The 21,258-nt window shown below is 36.1% G+C and overlaps 2 protein-coding genes across 3 annotated transcripts in view; one reads left to right on the top strand and one right to left on the bottom strand.

The window, feature by feature from the left end:
* Positions 1–8,658, bottom strand: part of LOC137490922 (protein NLRC3) — a 59,448-nt gene extending 50,790 nt beyond the window's left edge. For both annotated transcript variants that reach the window (XM_073947450.1, XM_068219915.1), the window contains exons 1-4: positions 8,591–8,658; positions 7,595–7,706; positions 6,715–6,819; positions 4,560–4,661 (exon numbers count right to left, since the gene is read on the bottom strand). Coding sequence is in view for 1 of the 2 variants with exons in the window: in XM_068219915.1 (XP_068076016.1) it covers positions 4,560–4,661; positions 6,715–6,819; positions 7,595–7,638 (251 nt within the window). In the remaining variant the exon portion in view is untranslated. The remainder of the gene's footprint in view (positions 1–4,559; positions 4,662–6,714; positions 6,820–7,594; positions 7,707–8,590) is intronic.
* Positions 1–21,258, top strand: part of LOC110439461 (uncharacterized) — a 1,085,403-nt gene that overhangs the window by 122,141 nt on the left and 942,004 nt on the right. The window lies entirely within an intron of this gene.

The raw sequence follows: 21,258 nt of genomic DNA, 5'->3' as shown, positions 1-21,258 counted from the left end.
TAATAATAATGGAATAACAAATTGCTTTTACTGTTGTGTTTGTGAGAGAGAATCAAACCATATATTCTACACATTTTCTTGATGATTTACTGAAATATTTGTCTACATGTTCCACTGTCACAGGTGCTCAGTTTTGCTGAAGTAATGCTAAACACAATAATACTTTATGCAAAAAATAAATAAAAAATAAATATTTAGCATGCAGACCTGCAAAGTGAAGGAGCAATGTCAGGTTTAGATTATAGCATGAGTTTTCACTATTGTGAAAGTGAAGCCATTCATTCACAATGAATTGGAATAGCAAACCTCATTATTGATTTTGTAGGAAACTCACCTGGTGTTTGAGAAATAAATATGTATTTAACTGCTAGACTGATATAGATGTTTTAGTGTTTTACACTTGATTCTTTGTCCCCAGTGCCATCTTTTACCTCAAGTGTTTCTCTCAACCTATAAAACCTCAAACAGATGTAATGTATTTCACTTGTGATTCTTAGTTGTAAGTGATGTTTTTTATTATTATTTTTTACTGCAGCCACTTTAAAAATGGGTATTTTGTAAACTTTGTAAACAGAATTGTATTTTGGAGACTGTGATGGTTGAAGTGTAGTTTAGTTACTTAGTTTAATTTAGTATCTGTCTTTCTGAAGATGGTAACACTTTACAATAAGGTTGTATTAGTAAGTGTTAATGTATTTACTAACATGAACAAAGAACAATGAAGCATCTTTCATATAAAAAAAGTACAGTTCATGTCAGCTCAGTGCGTTAATGTTAACAAGCATACATTTTGATTTTAATAGCATCGGGACATATTTCAATTAATTAAATGATTAATAAATGCTGTACAAGTATTTGTTCTTTGTTCATGTAAGTAAACATTAAGAAATCTTTAATTCATGAAACCTAATTAAAAAGTGACTAATTGTATGCCTTTTTCTGTATTTGAGTGTACAGCATGTATAGTAACCTGCATGGTTTTAATAAACTATGTATGCTGTAAATGTTGCTGTATATTTAGAATAAGTGAAATAATGAGGTGTGTATTAAATAAATTGATACACAGGCTAAGTTGTGTATTTGTGTTGTGTATTTTTTATTAGTAAAAATTTTTTTGCTATATTTATGGACTTTGCGTTGTATGTAATTTCTATTTAACTTACGTTAAATGTATGACGGTGAAACAACGTCACGGTATCAACGTTGATCCAATTTGCAAAATCGAAAGGTAATTCAACCTTCATTCAACGTCTACAAAACGACCATAATTCACCCATGAAGAAGGTAAGAGTGAAACAACGTTGTAATTTCAACGGTGAATCACCGGTGGTGGTCCGACGGTGAAACAACGTCACTATATAAACGTTGATCCAATTTGCAAAATCGAAAGGTAATTCAACGTTGATCCAACCATAGACCTGACGTTGATTCAACGTTGAGTCACCGTTGAAATGCCGGCTGGGCTGTAGCTTAGTTTAGCTTTTTTACATATTATGTTCCATTACTCTAAATGTTTTTTTATTTTATTTATGGCTTATATAAAAATATATATAAACGCTTCGCTCTGAATCTGATCATGCAAGGATCATGCGCAAAAATGCGCATTTGTCTTAGGCCTGGCTATTTTAAATAGATCTGTAAATTCTGTATTTTAAAAATTGATCGTTTATAAGGACTAAGCTATTAATAACTGTAAGTCTTCGAATGGAAAAGTTTTGATTAAAGTCCTGTAGTTTTAAAGATTTTCTACAATTTAGGAAGAATTAGATTAAAGAAAACTTAATTAGGCATAGGCCTGTAGTGCGCGAATGCACTTCCCTTTTTTATTATTTAATGCAATAGTAAAACCATAAATGCAAACAGTTAGCAGCACAGAGAAGAGCCAATGTCAAGTTATTAGCGCAATGCACAGACAGCTAGCTCGTCAGTTAGTCTGAACTACAAAACTACAAGCCATTATTTATTGTCAAATAAGTCTGTGTTTAATTAGTTCATTTAAAAATGTGTTCATTAATCCAGCGTTTTAGAATTTCTCAAAAGTCTTGTTGAGTGAAGAATACGCGAGAAATATATTGCGGCTCACCTTATATCACCTTGGCTCACCTTAAATATATATATATATATATATTACTATTATTATATATATATATATAATACAAAATGAAATAACAGATAGGCCTAATGCTACTAACAGCAACAACAAATAAAATAATAAGACGGGCGCACTTTGGCGTTGCAATAAAATCTTAAAGATCTTAAAACCTGCTTCTTTTTGTTTGTAAGGTATTGTTTTCGTTATTACTGATTCAAATTACTGGAGTATGGGAGACGGAGCGGGCTAATCAGGCGCAATCATCGAATATAGGCTATTCAATGCAAGCCGGCACCTCTGTATTGACTGCATGACTGGATGTGGTGAACTGTCATGATTTTGGCTTTTGCAGGACACTGAGTAATGCTCATCAGAGGGGATTTAGAAGTGGTCAAAGCCACCTGATGAATAAGTGGTGATAGCCATACATACCTGCGCGAACCCGTTCTCACGGGTTGCCTGCGTTTATAGCCTATCGATTTGCGACTTGTAAAAACGTCCTTGTCTTTTTATGAGTCATTTTCCGAAACTTTAAAAGCACCATGCATGCGCAAATTGAAAGCCACATACACCTGACTCTTACATTTTTCACGACACACATCTGCCAATTTTATTTTATTTTTTTAAGTTTTTACGCAATTTAGGTCATTTTAGGTCATTTTAAGTCATAAGTTTACATACGTTGTATGTTGCATTATAGGCCTACTGACCTAAATAAGCTTTTTGCATCACTTTTCATCACGCAGTTTAAAAGTTTACAGGCAATTCCTTTTAAATTACTTTTGGTGCAATAAATAAGCCAGAATAGTTGAACGTGTTACCATATTCTTTAAATGTATTTATGACATTTAGTTACTAAACAAGGTAAATCATAATTAATTGTGCAGTGTTGGTTATCTTAATTTTTTCAGCCAACACTGATTGAGAATAATGCTGCACTATTTTATTTACAAATAATTTAAACGTTTTCTTTTCCCCCAACACATTCATAATCATTACTCTTGCCAGCGCAAGTTTCATGCGCCCGCTTGAGCGCCGAATAGGCTAAGCCCATGCCGGCGCTTATATAGGCTATGCAAGATGACAATTTGGGTGGCACCACGGCACATGCTGGCACACCCGTGGCTATGCCCCTGCTACAATAACAACAGCAACCACAACAAAATAATAACAAAAAATAATAATAAGATAGGTAGGCTTTGCCGTTGCAATAAAATAATAGTAATTATCAAATAAATAATTAAAATAGCCAATAGCATATAATTAAAATAGGAGGAAATTTAATAGAAATGGTACCATTTGTTATAGCCCCATGATGGGCCGTTTTCTTATTCTAGTCCTTACAACTATTAAAAAACTAAGTAAATAATTATAATAATAGTTTTATTATTATTATTATTATTAGTTATTACTATTATTTAGGCCTACAGCGCATGCAAACCAGGTGCTGCTCAGAAATGGCTATCTTTGCTCAGCATCAGGTGCACAGCAGCAAGTTTAGCACCGAACTATGAATTTATTTTAATGGCAAATGTTTAATAATACTACTAATTTACGTTTTTATTTAATTTATACATACGCAATGAGTGTAAACCTGCTAACTGTGTGTGGTTCAAATGATAGAATATAAACTTAGTTTATTTTTAATTAAATAATAATAATAAAAAGCCTGGGTGCAGGGCTTTTATTTTGAGGGCGACGTCACAAGCTCCGATTTGGTTGACCAATGAGAGGAAAGTTGGCGTTTCAGCACCGCCTACATGTGTATAATGAACTTTAAACTCATTTATTCGTTTTCCTACCTTAAATCAAAAAACGAAAATCCAGCCAAAATCTCGTTTTTTTGTGAGCAAAAGAAAAACCGAAAAACTGCAGTTTTCTTCCTTTCCTTTATTCCGTTTAAAACCAGAAAATAAATGATGCACGCCCACGCTGTGTTCATTTTTTTGATCAAACGAACAAACAAAAAAGTACACAATTTTTTGACTCATTATTTCGTTCTGGTTTTGTGTTTGTTTTAATATTTCGTTTTAAGTTAATAAGCAGAATAACAGATGAGTTTCCGTTTTTTCTGCCTACAGAATAAACAGAAAAATGAAATATTCATCGTTTTTTTGATGTTTCATTTTCCGGAATAAAAGGAATAATCAAATGAACGGATGATACACGGACCGTGAAGCTGGACCAGTGCTGTTATTGCAGAATTTCACACGGCTATCAGCCAATCAGATTCAAGAACCAGCCAGAACTGTTGTATATATATATATTATAATTTACTGAAAGATTCTCTGCATAAGAAACTAAATCTGCCACTAGGTGTCTCTAAATGAGTTGCCAAAGTCATTGATTCATTTGATTTACTCAAACAACTGATTCATTCAGGAATGACTCTCTTTACTGTATTGTTGGTTCACATAAAATACTCAAAACGGTCCATGTGTGAGCAATAATGTGAAACACAAAATACCTTTTGGCAGATGATGTCTTCTCTCTGAAGTATGGTGGTTCATCTTTAGACCGGTCACTCTTCAGAGACACATAGCTGGACACACATGATCCTGATCTCACACTGAACACACAAACACACCAGAGGAATAGAAGCATCATAATCTGCTGCATTCATTCATAATTTCCTATGAGCTCAATTAGCTAAGGTTAAACCTTTATTCTTCACTTGTGTTGCCTCTTCCTATAGCAGCTGAATGTGTGTTAGATAAGTTTAAGTGTTTAGTGAAGTTAAAGAAGCATTACTTGTATCACTCTTAATGTTCATTATTTGCTCATTAATGTCCTTAATCATGCCGAATTTTAATTTTTGGATGTCAAAAAAATAATAACTAAAAAAGCCTGTGTGTTTTATTTGTTCTATAGTTTTACAAATAAAAAAGTTTGTCATTTGTCATTACAGTAATACACTGCTCACTAAAATAACATATCCTAAATCTGAAGGAATGAACTATTCTTATTAAATACTTTGTTCTTTACATAGCTGAATGTGCAGAAAACAAAATCACATAGAAATTATTAATGTAAATCCGATTTATTAACCCATGGAGTTCTGGATTTGGCGTCACACTCAAAATTGAAGAGGAAAAACACACTACAGGCTGATCTAACTTTGATGCAGAGTCCTTGACACAAGTTAAAATGGGGCTCAGTAGAGTGCGTGGCCTCCACATGCCTACAATTTCTGGGCATCCTCCTGATCAGGTGGTGGATGATCTCCTGAGTGATCTCCTCCCAGACCTGGACTAAAGCATCTGCCAAATCCTGGACAGTCTGTGGTTCAATGTGGCTTTGGTGGATGGAACGAGATTTGATGTCCCAGATGTGCTCAATTTGATTCAGGGTCTCAGGTACAAGCGGGCCAGTCCATAGAATCAATGCTTTAGTCTTGCAAGAACCGATAGCACTCCAGCCACATGAAGTCTAGCGTTGTCTTGCTTTAGGAAGAGCCCGACAGCATAGGTATATGGTCTTACAAGGGGTCTGTGGATCTCATATCGGTACCTAATGGTAGTCAGGCTACCTCTGGCGAACACTGCATCTGCATCAGAAATGCCACCCCACATCACACCAGTCATGCTGGAGGATGTTGCAGGCAGCAGAACGTAATTGATAGTAGGATCGATATGATTCTTGCCACAGTTCACATTGAAGTGCCATCCAGGATGAGCTGCACTACCTGAGCCACTTGTGTATTGCAAGAAGGTTATTTCTTATGAACTAGAAATTATGTCAGAAATTATAAATATTTTAAAATAGGCACTATCCTTATAAATAAACTGCATTGTTGCAATCTAAACAACTACATTCTCCACTAAATAACAGCAGGAATATTTGTCAAACTGTAGATGGTCCTCTGCTTGTTACTGTATGTGGGCGGAGTAATACAGAAGGGTGAAGCTGGACCAGTGCTGTTATTGCAGAATTTCACACGGCTATCAGCCAATCAGATTCAAGAACCAGGCAGAACTGTTGTATATATATATTATAATTTACTGAAAGATTCTCTGCATAAGAAACTAAATCTGCCACTAGAAATTAATGTTCACGTTTTGGATGTCTAAAAATAACAACAAAGTTAGCTTGTATTTTATTTTATATTTCTTTATAGTTTAATAAAGCAACAATTGAAGTTTTGGTGCCATTTGTCATTATATTAATATTAGTCTATATTAAAAGGGTCTTAAATAGGTCTATAAATAGTTGGAAACCTGGTTAACGGGGGTTTTGGTGTAAGATCAGTTTCATTAGGCTAATGCATTACCATAAAAAATTAAATATTAATTACCTTACAAACTGTCTAAGGCAGGGGTGGGCAAACTTGATCCAGGAGGGCCAGTGTCCTGCATAGTTTAGCTCCAACCCTATTCAAACAGACCTCCCTATAGAGTTCAAGTGATCTTGAAGACACTGATTAGTTTGTTCAGGTGTGTTTGACTAGTGCTGGAACAAAACTCTGCAGGGACACCAGCCCTCGACGATCAAGTTTGCCCATCCCTGGTCTAAGGGTGATAATAATAGTTTTTTTAAATGAATTTGTGGTACTTTATTTATTGTTATAAAAAAATGTGATTTTAGAAGATTGACTGACAAGTGATAAAAAAAATCATTCATACCTTTTGGCAAATGATTGTGTTTTCTCTCTGAAGATTGGTGGATTGTCTTTAGACCGGTTACTCTTTAGAGACACGGAGCTGCACACACGTGATCCTGATCTCACACTGAACACACAAACACACCAGAGGAATAAACTGCAGGACAAACTTTAAGAGTTTAATGAGTTTGTGTAGTTTATTTCAGCACAAACTAATTGTTGGCTGAAAGTCTATCTGATCAGGTCTGCTACACAGATATCATGGGTAAACAGACACATGACTAGGCCCACACGGAATCTGTGCACGCAGAATTCCACCGATTTTTAGCCCATCATTAATTATGTTTATTTACTTGAGTAAAAGTGTGTAAATCTGTATTTATTCAGTTTTTTTTTTATTAATTAAAGTAATATTATTGACTAATATGAAAATTTTCATCAGATTTATGCACAATGCAGTTTGAACAGTCATATTTTCAGTCTTTTAGTAGAGATATTATATGAGACACTTGCTTTGTTTAACACATAAAGTGAATCATATTGGATTTGCATTTTAAACATTAAATAAAAGTATTAAAGGTATTATTTATTTCACATATTAAAGTTTTAGTCATGATACTCCAAAAATCATTCCGCAGAAATCCACAGATTTTTTTACCAAAATTCTCCACAGAAATAGCAAAAAACGCCCGCAGATTCCGTCTGGCCCTGCACATGACACATATTGAGCTCTGGTAAAGCTGTCTGTAATCTAGAATGATCTAAACACATTTGCTGAAGCTGTAAACTGAAGCGTTGTCCATCATTTGATCAGGCAATAGCAACACAAATAAGTGCATTGTTGTTGGTCTTTGTTTTTAAGAGAAAGTGTTAAAATAATGGTGTAAAAACAGAGTCAATACCTGTGTTTCTCTGAGAGAGAGTCCTTTACTCGCTCCTCTGCCATACTGCAGCTAAAACACCAATGCAGACATTAGCAGAGCTTTCAGGAAACAATCAGCCGCTCACCATCACCTGGAGATGACAATATACTGAGATGAAGAACAGCACACTTTATAGCAATCAATGCTCACTTCACTAACAACACCGCACTCAAACAGACCACATGATGAGGGACACCACAAACAACACCACACTGAAACAGACCACATGATGAGGGACACCACAAACTGAGTCTCAGTCATCTCACTGCATTCACAGCATATATAAATAAAATGATAAACATTAATGCAGTTTGTCTGTCACGATAATTTCTGCTTTAGACAGCTATTAACTTATTATTTGATTTATTTATTTGCTTAGTTAATAGTTAGTTAGTATTGAAACGTTACCAGCACGCCCGGCCCCAATCAATTTGGCGCCCTAGGCAAGATTTCAGGTGGCGCCCCTTCACATCGCAGTAAATTCCACTGCTAGTGTACATGCAGTCATAAGAAACTAAATAGATTTTTGATCAACTACTGCCTGCTGGGAAAACATCAGATAAATATGCCAATGCAATTAACATTATTGCTGAACAGATCTAATATTTACACATTTGCTTGAGGAAGAAATGATGGGGACAGTTAATGCAGTTTAAGAATTATCCGCACTCTTCCGGTTAACGGAAGCTCTGCTTTCACTTTCGATTTCCTGACTCTGTTTAAAGTTTATTTTGTGCTGAATGGTGTGATATTATCGAGTCAACCTGATACAGAATTGCACAAACACTTTCAAGAGATAAAAATAACCCATTATATTGTTGAAATGACCGTGTTTGGACTGTGTTTAATCGGCGTTTAAGTCTTTAAACTTCAGGAGCAGACAGTCCTACAAATCACGCTTATAAACACACTAATACACATATAAAGCCTTAATCATCTCCCCCAATCAGCGTAATGTAGAAGTGTTAAACTCACATGCAGAAGTACAGACGCTCTTGTGCAGCAGGAACACGATGTGAGCTTTTTGGCGCTTTCGGTTTGTCAACTTCTTCAGTATTTTGGCGGTTGTCAAACTATAATGTGCTTCACCGCCTCCTGCTGGACTGGCTGATTTTAACATGGAGAGAGACACGGGGAAAATCTCACCATAAATTCAAGGGAAATAAATCGCTGATTAAACAAAGAAATCCGGTTAAAATTGTAAATTCTTTCTAACAGACCAGATTATTTCAGACATTAATTATTGTAGTTTCCATATGCTGACTCTAGTATATAATCCAGAGTAAATTAATATTTCTCTTTTGTATGGATAATCTTGACATTCTGTTATTACATGCTGCACATGTTTCACACTGATTACAATGTGAGTATAAGTCATGTGTGTGCTTCTCTATAAACACAGTGTCTTGTTTAGTTCTGGATGTGCTATTCTGAAGCGGTTAAGATCATTTCCTCACTCCGATTATTCCCCATTTCTCTTCCTTCACAGATTCACCATTGGATTGTATACAGATGTCTTCCTGAGTCATTTATATCCCAGTGTTCCTGCCTCATACTCTCTGTCTGTATCTTTATTATAGTTTTGACTTCAGCTTCACTTAATTTACCCTGATTTGTGTGTAAATGTGAGACTGTGTGGGTGTTTCCCAGTACTGCATTGCAGCCACTTTACTTTTCTCTTGCATATGTCCTCCATCAAATCTAACATGTTCTCTAGAACTCTACAGTCTCCACATTAATCCTGTTCCTGAACTCCATTAATGTCAGTGTTGAGTTTAGTCGAGTGTGTCCTCACCTCAGTCTAGTTCACATCACTTCCTCCTCTCTGTTTCTCACACACACACACACGTGTTTATTTGTCTTCACTAATATTTTAATGTTATATAAATGTCGTCTCTTCTTATTTTCATCCTAAACTCCTCATCATTCTGTCTGAATATTTCCCTTGATAATAGATTTATTTCAGCTTTTCCTCCATCATCTGTCTTCCTCCTCTTCATCGTCTCCTGTGCAGATTGATCAGCAGTCTGATGTCCATGTGTTCCTCTATGTGCAGGTCTCCAGCAGAACTCGACCGTCCCTCTTTCTGATATAGACCATACAGAAGTGTGAACAGCTCATGTGTTAAAGCTGCTCTAGATGACCTGCGGCTGATTAAAGATGTTCAACTGATGCTGAGTCTGAACACATCAGCCCCAGGGTGAGCGCCGGGATGCCAAAATAAAAGTACAGGAGGTCACATTTAATATATTTACATTTATGCATATATGATTTCCGAGAAGGCGACACAGTGGCGCAGTAGGTAGTGCTGTCACCTCACAGCAAGAAGTTTGCTGGTTCGAGCCTTGGCTGGGTCAGTTGGCGTTTGTGTGTTCTCCAGGCGTTTGCATAGGTTTCCTCCGGGTGCTCTGGTTTCCCCCACAGTTCAAAGATTACAGGTACAGGTGAATTGGGTAGGTTAAATTGTCAGTAGTGTATGAGTGTGTATGGATGTTTCCCAGAGATGGGTTGCACCTGGATGGGCATCCGCTGTGTAAAACATGTGCTGGATAAGTTGGCGGTTCATTCCACTGTGGTGACCTCAGATTAATAAAGGGACTAAACCGAACAGAAAATGAATGAATGAATAATAAATATATCCCAGCTTCATTAGATCTCTAAGGCGACTGTACATTTCTTGAGTTTCTAAACTGAATTGAGATCAGGTGTCAGCTGATGTGTTCTGGACATTTTCCTCGCTCCACTTCAGAAAGCCGCCACTAAACCCTGAACCAGAACTGTTGGTTGCAGTTTGTTGCCATTATAAATCTCAGAACTGTCAGTGTTTAAAGCTCATCGTATTAATCTAACAGAAAAGGTAAAAACACTTTCATAAATAACATTTTCTTGAAATAAATCAATTATAAATACATTAAACTTAAAGAGCATGGAGTAATGTTTCAGAAGGAAGAGCACACTGCTGACTCCGCTTATTTTGATGGGTTCATGCTGAAGGAGTTCAATCGACATGCACATTAAACTGCATCTGGACACATATTGGCTGGACAGAAAGCACCAAGGCCTTAAATAAAAACTAATAAAATCTTCTTTCAGGGGAAGCTCACTTGTATAAAAAGTGTAGAATGATGCTGAGACGTCAAGAAAAGTCACACAGAACTGGGGGGTCAAGACTATTGCTCTCACGGACAGAGCCCTTCATGTACTGTATGTCAACAGAAGTGCCGGCCGCTTGTGCTTTCACTTCAGTTAATAGTTGTTTATTTCTCTCAGTCCTGGAAGTCCTGCTTTAAGTTTGTGGCGTTCTGTTCAGTTTTATCTGTGAGGACAGAAGTAAGACAGGTACTCAGTCTTCTACCACAGAGTCATTGTGTTTGATCTAGACTGGCTCATCACTGATGCCTGAAGCACATCTGACTCCATGTGTTTCTGAAAGGGTTCAAATAAATTCAACCCAACGCAGAAAACATTTACACAGTGATGTGGCCCAGATCAGTGAGGCTCGCTAGCCATGTTAGAGGATGTAAACTAAACACTGCATTTGTCCCAACCCTCGCCTCTTGGATTTCTTGAAGCAGTAAGTGGATGAGATTATAAGAGATTCACATGTGCTTTAACAGTCAGAGGAATGATTGTGGAGCTGTGGAGCATTATTTACACATGCATAAATGTGTGGTGGGAAAGAAGAAGAACTGGGAGAACTTTCAACATTTCTGTCACAAACCAAAGCTATCTGTCATGTCCCCGAGGCACTTCTCTGAAATTGCATGTAGAAACAAATTAATCAAATACACACAGTGTCTACATTTTTTTCAGTATTACAACTATTTATTTGAGTTATTTTCTTGTGATAAATAAAAATAAAATTAAAAATAAGATTTATTTTAAATGAAAAACAGGCTACAGAGTTATGTCCCTCAATATAAACTCAACCCTATTAAGCTAGCATTGTTCCACCTATAGAAATTTATATGTATTATTACATCACAGACAGGAAGTGACATCAGCTCTCTTTAACAGCACGGTGCAAAAGAAGGCGAGATATATTGTCATTTATTTACATTTTTTGAGGTTTATTATGGTTAGGAAGGGTACGGTCAAGCTTAACAATTCAACCCTGTAACGTAAAACTAAGATGGAGTATGATTGTTTTCTTAATGTCCAAACAATATGACATATTCTAGTTTAACTGCTGCCGTGTGGATCTTCTCTCTTAAACCACACGAGGAGCAGCGGCCATTTTGTTTCAGTAACTCAACCCATCACACTCGACCCCGTCACTCATCTCATAGTTTCAGGGTTGTAAACTTGTAACAGGATTGAGATTTTCTCCTAATTTATCGAGAACATTTCAGTAAATATACACTGACTATAACTTTATTTAGTTACTGAGAGAATATCTGAAGCAGTGTTTCCACTGAAACTGTGACACAATCTTATGTCAGACATGGCGCCCGTATCAGCAGCAGATTTTATATTGAATGTGTCACGAGTTTCATCAGGAGTTAAAGCTGATCAAATCAGAACATGTGAAGTAAAAAAAGACTTTAATTATGTAAACAGTTCATTTGCTCATCTCTATATCATGTGACAATTAGCCAACGTTAGAGAGGGGGTCATTAAGGGCAGAATTCATATTAATATTAGCGATAAAGAAGCTTCAGCTGTCAAAAGGTTGAGGAATATCTGGTGGTCTTCTGCTGCTGTAGCCCATCCGCCTCAAGGTTGGACGTGTTGTGTGTTCAGAGATGCTCTTCTGCAGAGCTCGGTTGTAGCGAGTGCTTATTTGAGCTACTGTTGCCTTTCTATCAGCTGGAACCAGTCTGGCCATTCTCCTCTGACCGCATCAACAAGGCATCTGCGCCCACAGAACTGCCGCTCACTGGATATTTCCTCCCCTAGAGATGGTTGTGTGTGAAAATCCCAGTAGATCAGCAGTTTCTGAAATACTCAGAGCACAGAACAGCCCGTCTGGCTGTATAATTTTATTATTATTATTAAGCATTTTCATTAAGAAGACTGTTTTCTGCTGCAGTTTTTCTTGATGTTCCAGGAAATAAAGGTTTAGTCATGATGTAGCTGTTGCTCCTGTTCACTGCAGGTTCTGTTCAGCAGTATAGTTGGGAACACAGGCCTTTATCAGCATTTGTAAAGGTTACTAACGCTCCAGTTTCCTGCAGCACTTCACTGTTCTGAATTCTGACTGTAGTTTGGTTTAATGAATTTTAATGTCATCTCAGTGTGATCAATGCCTAAATGTTTTACTGAAATAAAGAAGTGTTCTGGTTTAGTCTTAGATTTAATTTCACATTAATTAAAACAAATTAACACTGAAATGAAAGTGTCTCCTCAACCCTGTTACGGTCTTCAACCCCGTCACTGTATTCTCCACCCTGTGACATTCATATTGTTTAAGAGAAACAATTAAATATAGAAAGACCTCTTGCTGAGGACCAGCCAGCATGTTAAGCCTGACATTGTGAACATGTGGTTTAGGTAAGTCATCTAAAGTTAAAGCTTTTTTAGAGAAATGAAGAGAGCACAGATGCATAAGTTGTATAATTGTACCTTAAATCACATCTGAATCTAAAACTCCTCAGAAATGTGATGTTTTAGCCATTAAACTGGTTTGAGGGACACATGAGCAACAGGGAAATGTTGGTTTTACAGCAAAACCTTTGTGAAATACTATCAGTTTAGTCCGTTACAGGGTTGAGAATAACGGCTGTCCAAATAAGAATAAAAGATGAAAATAATATAAAGCTTTAATGGCTGAGGTGGGAAAAGATGATGTTGTGAATGTTTCAATTGTGCCTCATTGTGTAGGCTATTTAACAATATCATCAACACACTTTTAAACATGAGTTTGCTCAAGCTGAACTATTAGCCAACGCCAGGAATGAGCCTTATATTCTCTCAACTCTTAAACGTGCGCACACTACAAGATCTGAACACATCGGGCACAGCACACTACAGGATACTATTGAGACGACTGTGCCTGATGGAGCACATAACCCGACTGCAGAAGAACTCTGCTGTTTATTATAGGCCAGCGCACACATATCTGAGCGACTGCCAGAGCGAACAGCCTGCAGAATGAAGACAACAGCTGCTTGTTGAAGAGAGCACATCATGTCCAAACACACGTCTGATATCCTGATGATTATTCGGGATCAGAGAGAAGACGAAGGCAGATGAACAGAAGGAATGGATATGTGATGATGCTGTAGGGGAAGAGCGGTGTGGAGAGTTTTGTATAAAGCACCATTGACCAAACGTGTTGGGCATTTACAATGGAGGATTCTGCAGGGGATTATGGCAGTGAACGCTTCATATGTGTTGTTCACTCTAGTGTCCATGACGAGTGTCTCTTCTGTGCACATGGAGAGACTGTGGATCATCACGGCTATCTGGAGTGTAGACGCTGAACACAATAGTTTGATATGTGGAGCAGAGTTTTCCTGAAATGTGGACAGAATTGGACTCAGTGTGAGTTTCTTCTGGAGCTGGCGATAGTCAGAGACACAGACTGAAATGGCGGCTCATTCACTGTTCAGCTGCTCAAGCAAAACTTGCTCTACTCACCACAAGAAGAACCAGAACAGATGATGAACACCATCAAGAGATTTACAGTTTTAAAACAATTCTCTCTCTCTCACACACAAACACACACACACACACACACACACACACACACACACACACACACACACACACACACACACACACACACACACACACACAGACAGACACATACACACACATGAACACACACACACTCTTTCTCTCTCAAACACACACACTCAGCTGTGGTTATAAATGTGTGTGTTCCTGTGTTCAGATGTCTGTTTCCTCACTCTGGATCCAAACACAGCACACACTCGTCTCATTCTGTCTGAGGAGAACAGAGAGGTGAAGAGTGTGGAAGAGAATCAGCCGTATCCTGATCATCCAGACAGATTTGATGGTGCTTATCAGGTGTTGTGCAGAGAGAGTGTGTGTGGACGCTGTTACTGGGAGATTGACTGGAGTGGAAGTTATGGTGTGTGGATATCAGTGTCATATAAGAGCATCAGGAGGAAGGGAGCAGGTGTTGAGTGTGTGTTTGGATGTAATGCTCAGTCCTGGAGTTTACTCTGCTCTTCCTCCAGATTCATATTCACACACAATAACACACACACTGATCTCCCAGTAAAGCTGATCAGCAGGAGAATAGGAGTGTTTGTGGATCACAGTGCAGGAACTCTGATCTTTTACAACATCTATAGAGACACAATGAGCCTCATCCACTCAGTCCAGACCACATTCACTGAGCCGCTCTGCCCAGGGTTTACTGTGTGTTCTGGATCATCAGTGAAACTAAGCTGACTACTGACGAGAGATTTACCCAGAATCCTGTGCAGGAGCAGTCAGTAGCAGTGTGTGTGTGTGTGTGTGCGTGTGTGTGTGTGTGTGTGAAACGAGCGTCATTTGTGCCTGTAACATCTGATGATCTGCTTGAAGCACAAAAATATCCTAAAATGTGCCACTTTGTTCCTCCCAAATCTGTGTTGTTTTGAGGTTTATGTGTGTGTTTCTGTGTCCATAAGATATATTGAGTTGATAAATGTTATATTTGTGTAAATATTTCATGATTTGTGTAGGGAGTCAACGGATCGTTCAAGAACCGAACAAGTCACAGACCATATTATTCTTAAAAGATTGGTTGGTGACTACATGTCTGAGCTTTGATTTAATTTTTAAAGCAATTCACAGGCACCCAGCAAAAGGCTATCCAAAGGATGACTTGACAGTTGCGATAACAACTGTGTGCTAATTAACTCTACACTCAAAAACTCCCCAAACCGGTTTTTGAGTGTGCCTTTTGGTTCGCGCCTCCTTTGGCGTCTGCAAGGAATACACATTCTCAGGCAGACACAGAAGTGATCAGAAAAGCTTCCAAAGTTTAAATGGACATTTAAGTAAAACTGTGTTTATTTGAGTAATAACTGTGAGTTATTATGAGACTTTATTTTAACAACTATGCTATCAAAGCAGTGTCCACACAAGGTGCCAACCCGGCCTTCTACCCAGATAGCACAGGTACATCGCGGAGACGTCTTTGAAAGATCGTAACATCTGCTAAACATCGCATTCGATTGAACGTTTTTTATTTGTTAATGAGCAGTCTTCCTTACCTCTATTAGACGTCTATACGATGAATTTTCAACTCCTGAAATTACAGAGGCATGGCTCTGGGAAACAGACGCGACCAGCTTAAACTAGAATAAGGAGCTCTTTTCACTGTCAGAGATGTCGCAACGCATGGGGTGCAAGGCAATGTGACTGATAATGTGTTTTGCATTCATGACGTTCAAAGTTTGTGCTTGATTATCTTTTATGAGGGTTTTAATGAGTACATTTTATGCACACTATTTCTTTTTAGTTAAAATAATAGAAACTGTAGAACTATGCTCTAAAAATTATAAAAACTTGAAAAAATAATATAATTTTCAAAAGAAAAAACGTGCAACAATGTACATGCAAACACATTTTGGACCACATGCACAAAGCCTTTAAATCTTTTTGTTGTTGTTGTTAAATTATATGATCCATCAATAGGTTGAACAAAATATATGCAAAAAATAAATAAATAACAGCAGTAATCTTACCAGCTTTTTATTGGTCAACGTTTACTGTCTGTTATTTTGCTAAAAGCATAATATACTGTATATACATCATTTTTGGTTGCTGCTATTTTAAGTCCAATATACAAGCTTGATCATTTGAGTAACAGTTCAGCTTATATCGAGCGGGGATCCAAGGCTTTTTGTCATTTAGATTTGACCCGTGCTATGGGTTGAACTGTAACCTTTTATATGTTTTGTTCAAAATAATAAATTAATAAACAAGCCAAAACCGACAATTCCAAAAATAAACCTTGATAATATTACTGATTTAAGAAAAAGCCTATGGAGGAAATGCACTCTACAAATGTTAATTTAATTTACACTGCCTCACAAAATTGAGACTAACTTATGGCAGTTTATACATTGTTGCAAATGAAAAGATAATTTAAATCATCATGGTAAAAGACATTTTAAATTGTTATCATTTACAAGAGAAAAAATAGGCTCTTATAAAAGGATCCACAACACTGATCAGTGAGCACATACAATTTATGAACATGTACAGATGTATTTGGTGTCTGTATTGTATGTACAGATGTGCCAAAAAATTCTAAATGATGAACATGACTTTCAACACTTATTTAATGAAGCTTTTAAAAGGAAAAATCCTCCATTTAAGATACACTTTATGTTCAGATAATTGTTCATTTAGCATCACTGTTGTAAAAGCTGACTGCAATGAATGAAACATAAACATTTAAAATTAAGCAGAACAGTTTGTATAAGTTGCTGACTGAATTTTGGCTTTTCCCATGCCATAACAAAATAAAACATGTTATGCGATCATAAGGCAAATAATTACAATAGAGTCTTATGCAAATTCAAGGGACTTCTGGTTTTATAAACATACTGTATTTACTCATCTGAATATAACTATATAATTCATTAATAAATATAATAGCAATAATCTTACATGTAACAATTTTAGTAATTATACTTTTTACAGTTTCTGTTATTATAATCTCAACAAAATGTTAAATTATAAAGTATAGATTTTAGTAAAATGTAGTTATTAGAATTACTGTGCTCCATTCTCTTCTTAACTTCACATAAGAGCACAACCATCAAATACATAGAGGAGAAACTGGTTCCACACAACTGTCCAAGCATCAGACAGGGAAAACCACAAACTGCTTGATTATTTGATGCATTGTCTAAGCACAGTTCAAGTTCAAAAAATAAATTATTCCAAAAAGGTTTCAATTTAAACAACCCCATTTACTTCATGTATAAAAGCTCCAGTTGATACAACTTTGACATGGTCAGACCTTAACTGCACTGTTGTTATGTCAATTGTTATAAGAATTGTGTGGTAAGGATGCAGTAATTATGCATAACAGTCACATTCTAAAATTGCTTGACATTAGTTGAAATGGTGTTGAATAACTTGTTTTTTTTTACAATACATAAAATAACATGGCATTTCATACAATTTCAGTTTAAAATGTATTATTGGAAATTAAAATAAATGGCTGCAGCCCAAAACAATTAACTATTCATATGTTACTATTTACACAGCAAATTCATTGGTGTTAAATTTCAAGTGTTGTGGTAATTCAGAGTAAAGTGTTAAAATTCTAGAGTTAGATAAAGGTAAAATAACCCTCTCGGCATTAGAAGCTGATTTGCCTCCTTGTCACAGAGTAACATGTATCTACCTTTGTAGAAAACCCTTGTATTAGAGAAACTAATCAGAGTGTCTGATCTCGCCCTACACCCTCATTCACCTGGCCCTTAAATTAGTCAATTAGTTTAGTCCACTAGACAGAGGGAATGACCACAAATAAGTGAATTCAGACACCTGCTGTTGAACACCAGCTGTTAACAAGCACAATCAGTGAAGGAATAAGAAATTGAAGGAAGAAATAAAACTACAGACACAGCCTCACACCAAACCAGCTGAATTAAAACAGAGGATTAAACAACTCCATTAAATAATAGCATAAGCAGCTTCACTGATTACAGTTTGACTTCAATTCTGTAAGAATATTTGACAATGAACAGAGGTTTATATTTTTTTATTAAAATATTTCATTTGACCTCACCATCATAGAGATCAGAGGCTGCTTATTTGAGCTCTTGACGCTTTACTATTATATCCTAATGTTTCTCTGACTGCTACAGCTGTGTTTCTAAAACTCATTAGCTATAGCAAGAATGATCAAGAGAAACTATACTGTTTATGCTTAATTTTTATATATTTAATTTCAGGTGTTTATTAAGTTGATTCATAAAGATATGCAAATATAGTTGTATTAAAGCTGCATGGGACAATACTACTGGCAGTCTGCTGCTCTTCATAGAAGATTCAACAAACAATTAGGATGCAATTAATAATTAGAGTGTCATGCACTAAAAATTCAAACTCCAGCTTGCTCTTTATGACACACAGGTATCAAGAATCAGGACATGAACCTCAACCGCGGTTGCTAAAAAAAAAAAAAAAAAAAAGCTGCATAGTTCATGCCGCAATGCATGCTGGGTGCCAGCATAGTACAAAGCTCCCAGCATGCATTGCATTGCAGCATGAATAAATTATGCAGCTTTATGTTCTTACAATCTCTTTCTTTTCCTTTATTTTGTGTTGTTTTTGGGAGGTGATATTTCAGTAGTTTTTTTTTTTTTACTTGATTTTTATTTTTTTGTTTGTCACCATCATTGAGATTCAAAGACTAATTATTGATGTCTGTGTGTTTTTGAGTTCTACCATAGATCAAACATTCTCATTGTAAATATTGTTTTTATTTTATTGGAGCTTCAGTGGTTTCATTTATGTATATTAATTATTTCTCATACATAACTAATATGATATTGAATTAGAAAACAAGCAGGAAAGGATGGCTATGCTATCATTAATAATCTCTACAGACTGACACTTTAATTTTCTTTCAGCTTTCCATGCTATATGTTTAAATAGTGTAATTAACACTAACTATACCAGCCACTATAAAAGACATTTATAGTAAGAAGTTGAAGAGGCTGACTAAAGCAGACTCTGTCCTCCATCATGGTGACTTCAAATGAACAACAGAAATTTCATTAAGAGCTTTTGTTCACATGACAGAAATAAAGTCACTGGTCAGTAATAGGTGAAGCTCCATGATAAGTTGTTTAATTTGATGAGTTTTTTTTTAAAGATGTTGAAAAAATAACATTTTTATTGTGTAATTTGTTTTATTTTTATTGATTATTATTTTATTTAGAGTTTTTTTTTTCTCAGTTGATTTCATCTTTGGTTTTGGCTTGTGTTTTTCTGTCCTTCAGTGATTCTGCTTGTTAACAGTTGTTCATCAACAATTCTCAATCCTCCTTTAATTAGACACTTAATTGTCTTATTAATTTCATCACTGTCTGAGTGTTCAGCCCTCTGTAGTGAGGACACTAGTGAGGATTTTGCTCTGGAATTTAAGGCTTACGTGTGTTCTAATTAAAAATACAGACTATGGGATGTATTTTTAACAGAAATATTCTGGAAACTGAATTTACGAATCTAAAATGTTGAAAACAGCAGATTACTGGCAACCACTGCTGCCAGTATTTTGACATACATTTAACAGATATTTTACACAATAAGAGTTTGCTAATTAACACTCTGGGTGTTAAAAAATTTTAACACTTTCAAAAATGTTATTTTAACACTTATAGTGGTTCCCATATGAACACTGAGGGAGTGTTAATTTTAACTCTAAGGTAGTTAAATCTACCAAATCTAAAATTTGCAGTGTGAGATCGATAAAAAATACAGACTGTTGAATGTGCTTTTAACGGAAATATTCTGTAAACTGAATTTATGAATGTGAAAAATAGCAGATTACTGGCAACCACAGCTGCTGGCATTTTTCCGTAACATCTAAAAATGAAAAAAAAGAAAGAAAAACAGCAAAACGGTTTTTGTGTCACCATTGTGGAGGATAATAGCGTCTCTGTTCAAGTCCAAGATGAACTGAGAAAATTAGATGTTATGCTGCATCTTCTTTTGTTTAAAGGTAACTGTGTAGTTACTAATGCTGTCAAAATCTGTTTGCTAATTGCAATCACACATGAAAACATTATTGCATCTAAAGTCTAAACAGTTTTTTGCACTAAGTTATGATTTTGTAAAATGAACAATGTATTAGTTCATGAAATATGGTTATTTTTTGTAAATTTATACAGTTCTATAAAACTTCCATGTTTTTCACAGAAAGATTCTGGCAACCACAGCTGCTGGTATTTTTTCGGAAATTTAACAGATATTTTACACAATAAGAGTTTGCTAATTAACACTCTCTTGGTGTTGACAATGTTAACACTTTCAAAAGTGTTATTTTTAACACTTATAGTGGTTCCCATATAAACTCTGAGGGAGTGTTAATTTTAACTCCAAGGTAGTTAAATCTACTATCTAAAATTTGCTGTGTATAAAAGGTATGGTGGTGGAAAGGCCATCACTCAAAAATTGACCAATAATTTCCAATGCAGATGCACCAAAGGGTTGGGGTGAGATGGTGGCATTTAAACCTTCGTTGAGTGAATCCTTATCTTGTGGTCAATGGAAGTTTGCAGAGACCCCCTAGTAGTCACTGGACTTTGATAATATTTTTTCTTTTGCAGAAAGTCTTATTTGTTTATTTTCGTCAAGAATAAAAGCAGTTTTTAATGTTTTTTAACAGCCATTTTAAGGTCAAAATTATTAGACCCCTTAAGCAATATTAACTTCTGATTATTTACAGAACAAACCATTATTATACAAAAACTTGCCTAATTACCCTAACCTGCCTAGTTAACCCTTTAAAAGTCACTTCAAGCAGGACTTCCGGTTATGGTAGTGTTAGGGTAGGACCTGGTGTGGAGAGCTCCCGAATAATTTCACTTAAATAACACACCGTAAAGACCTTTAGCGTAACAAAAGTACTTTATTTAACATAATAAGTTGATAAACTTCGAACATTACAACAAACATGCCGAATCCAAAGAAAATGGACAACAAAAAGGATG

The sequence above is a fragment of the Danio rerio genome, chromosome 4 (genome assembly GCF_049306965.1).
Source record: "Danio rerio strain Tuebingen ecotype United States chromosome 4, GRCz12tu, whole genome shotgun sequence".
Lineage (NCBI taxonomy): Eukaryota > Metazoa > Chordata > Actinopteri > Cypriniformes > Danionidae > Danio > Danio rerio.
This window is presented reverse-complemented; position numbering and strand designations above follow the sequence as displayed.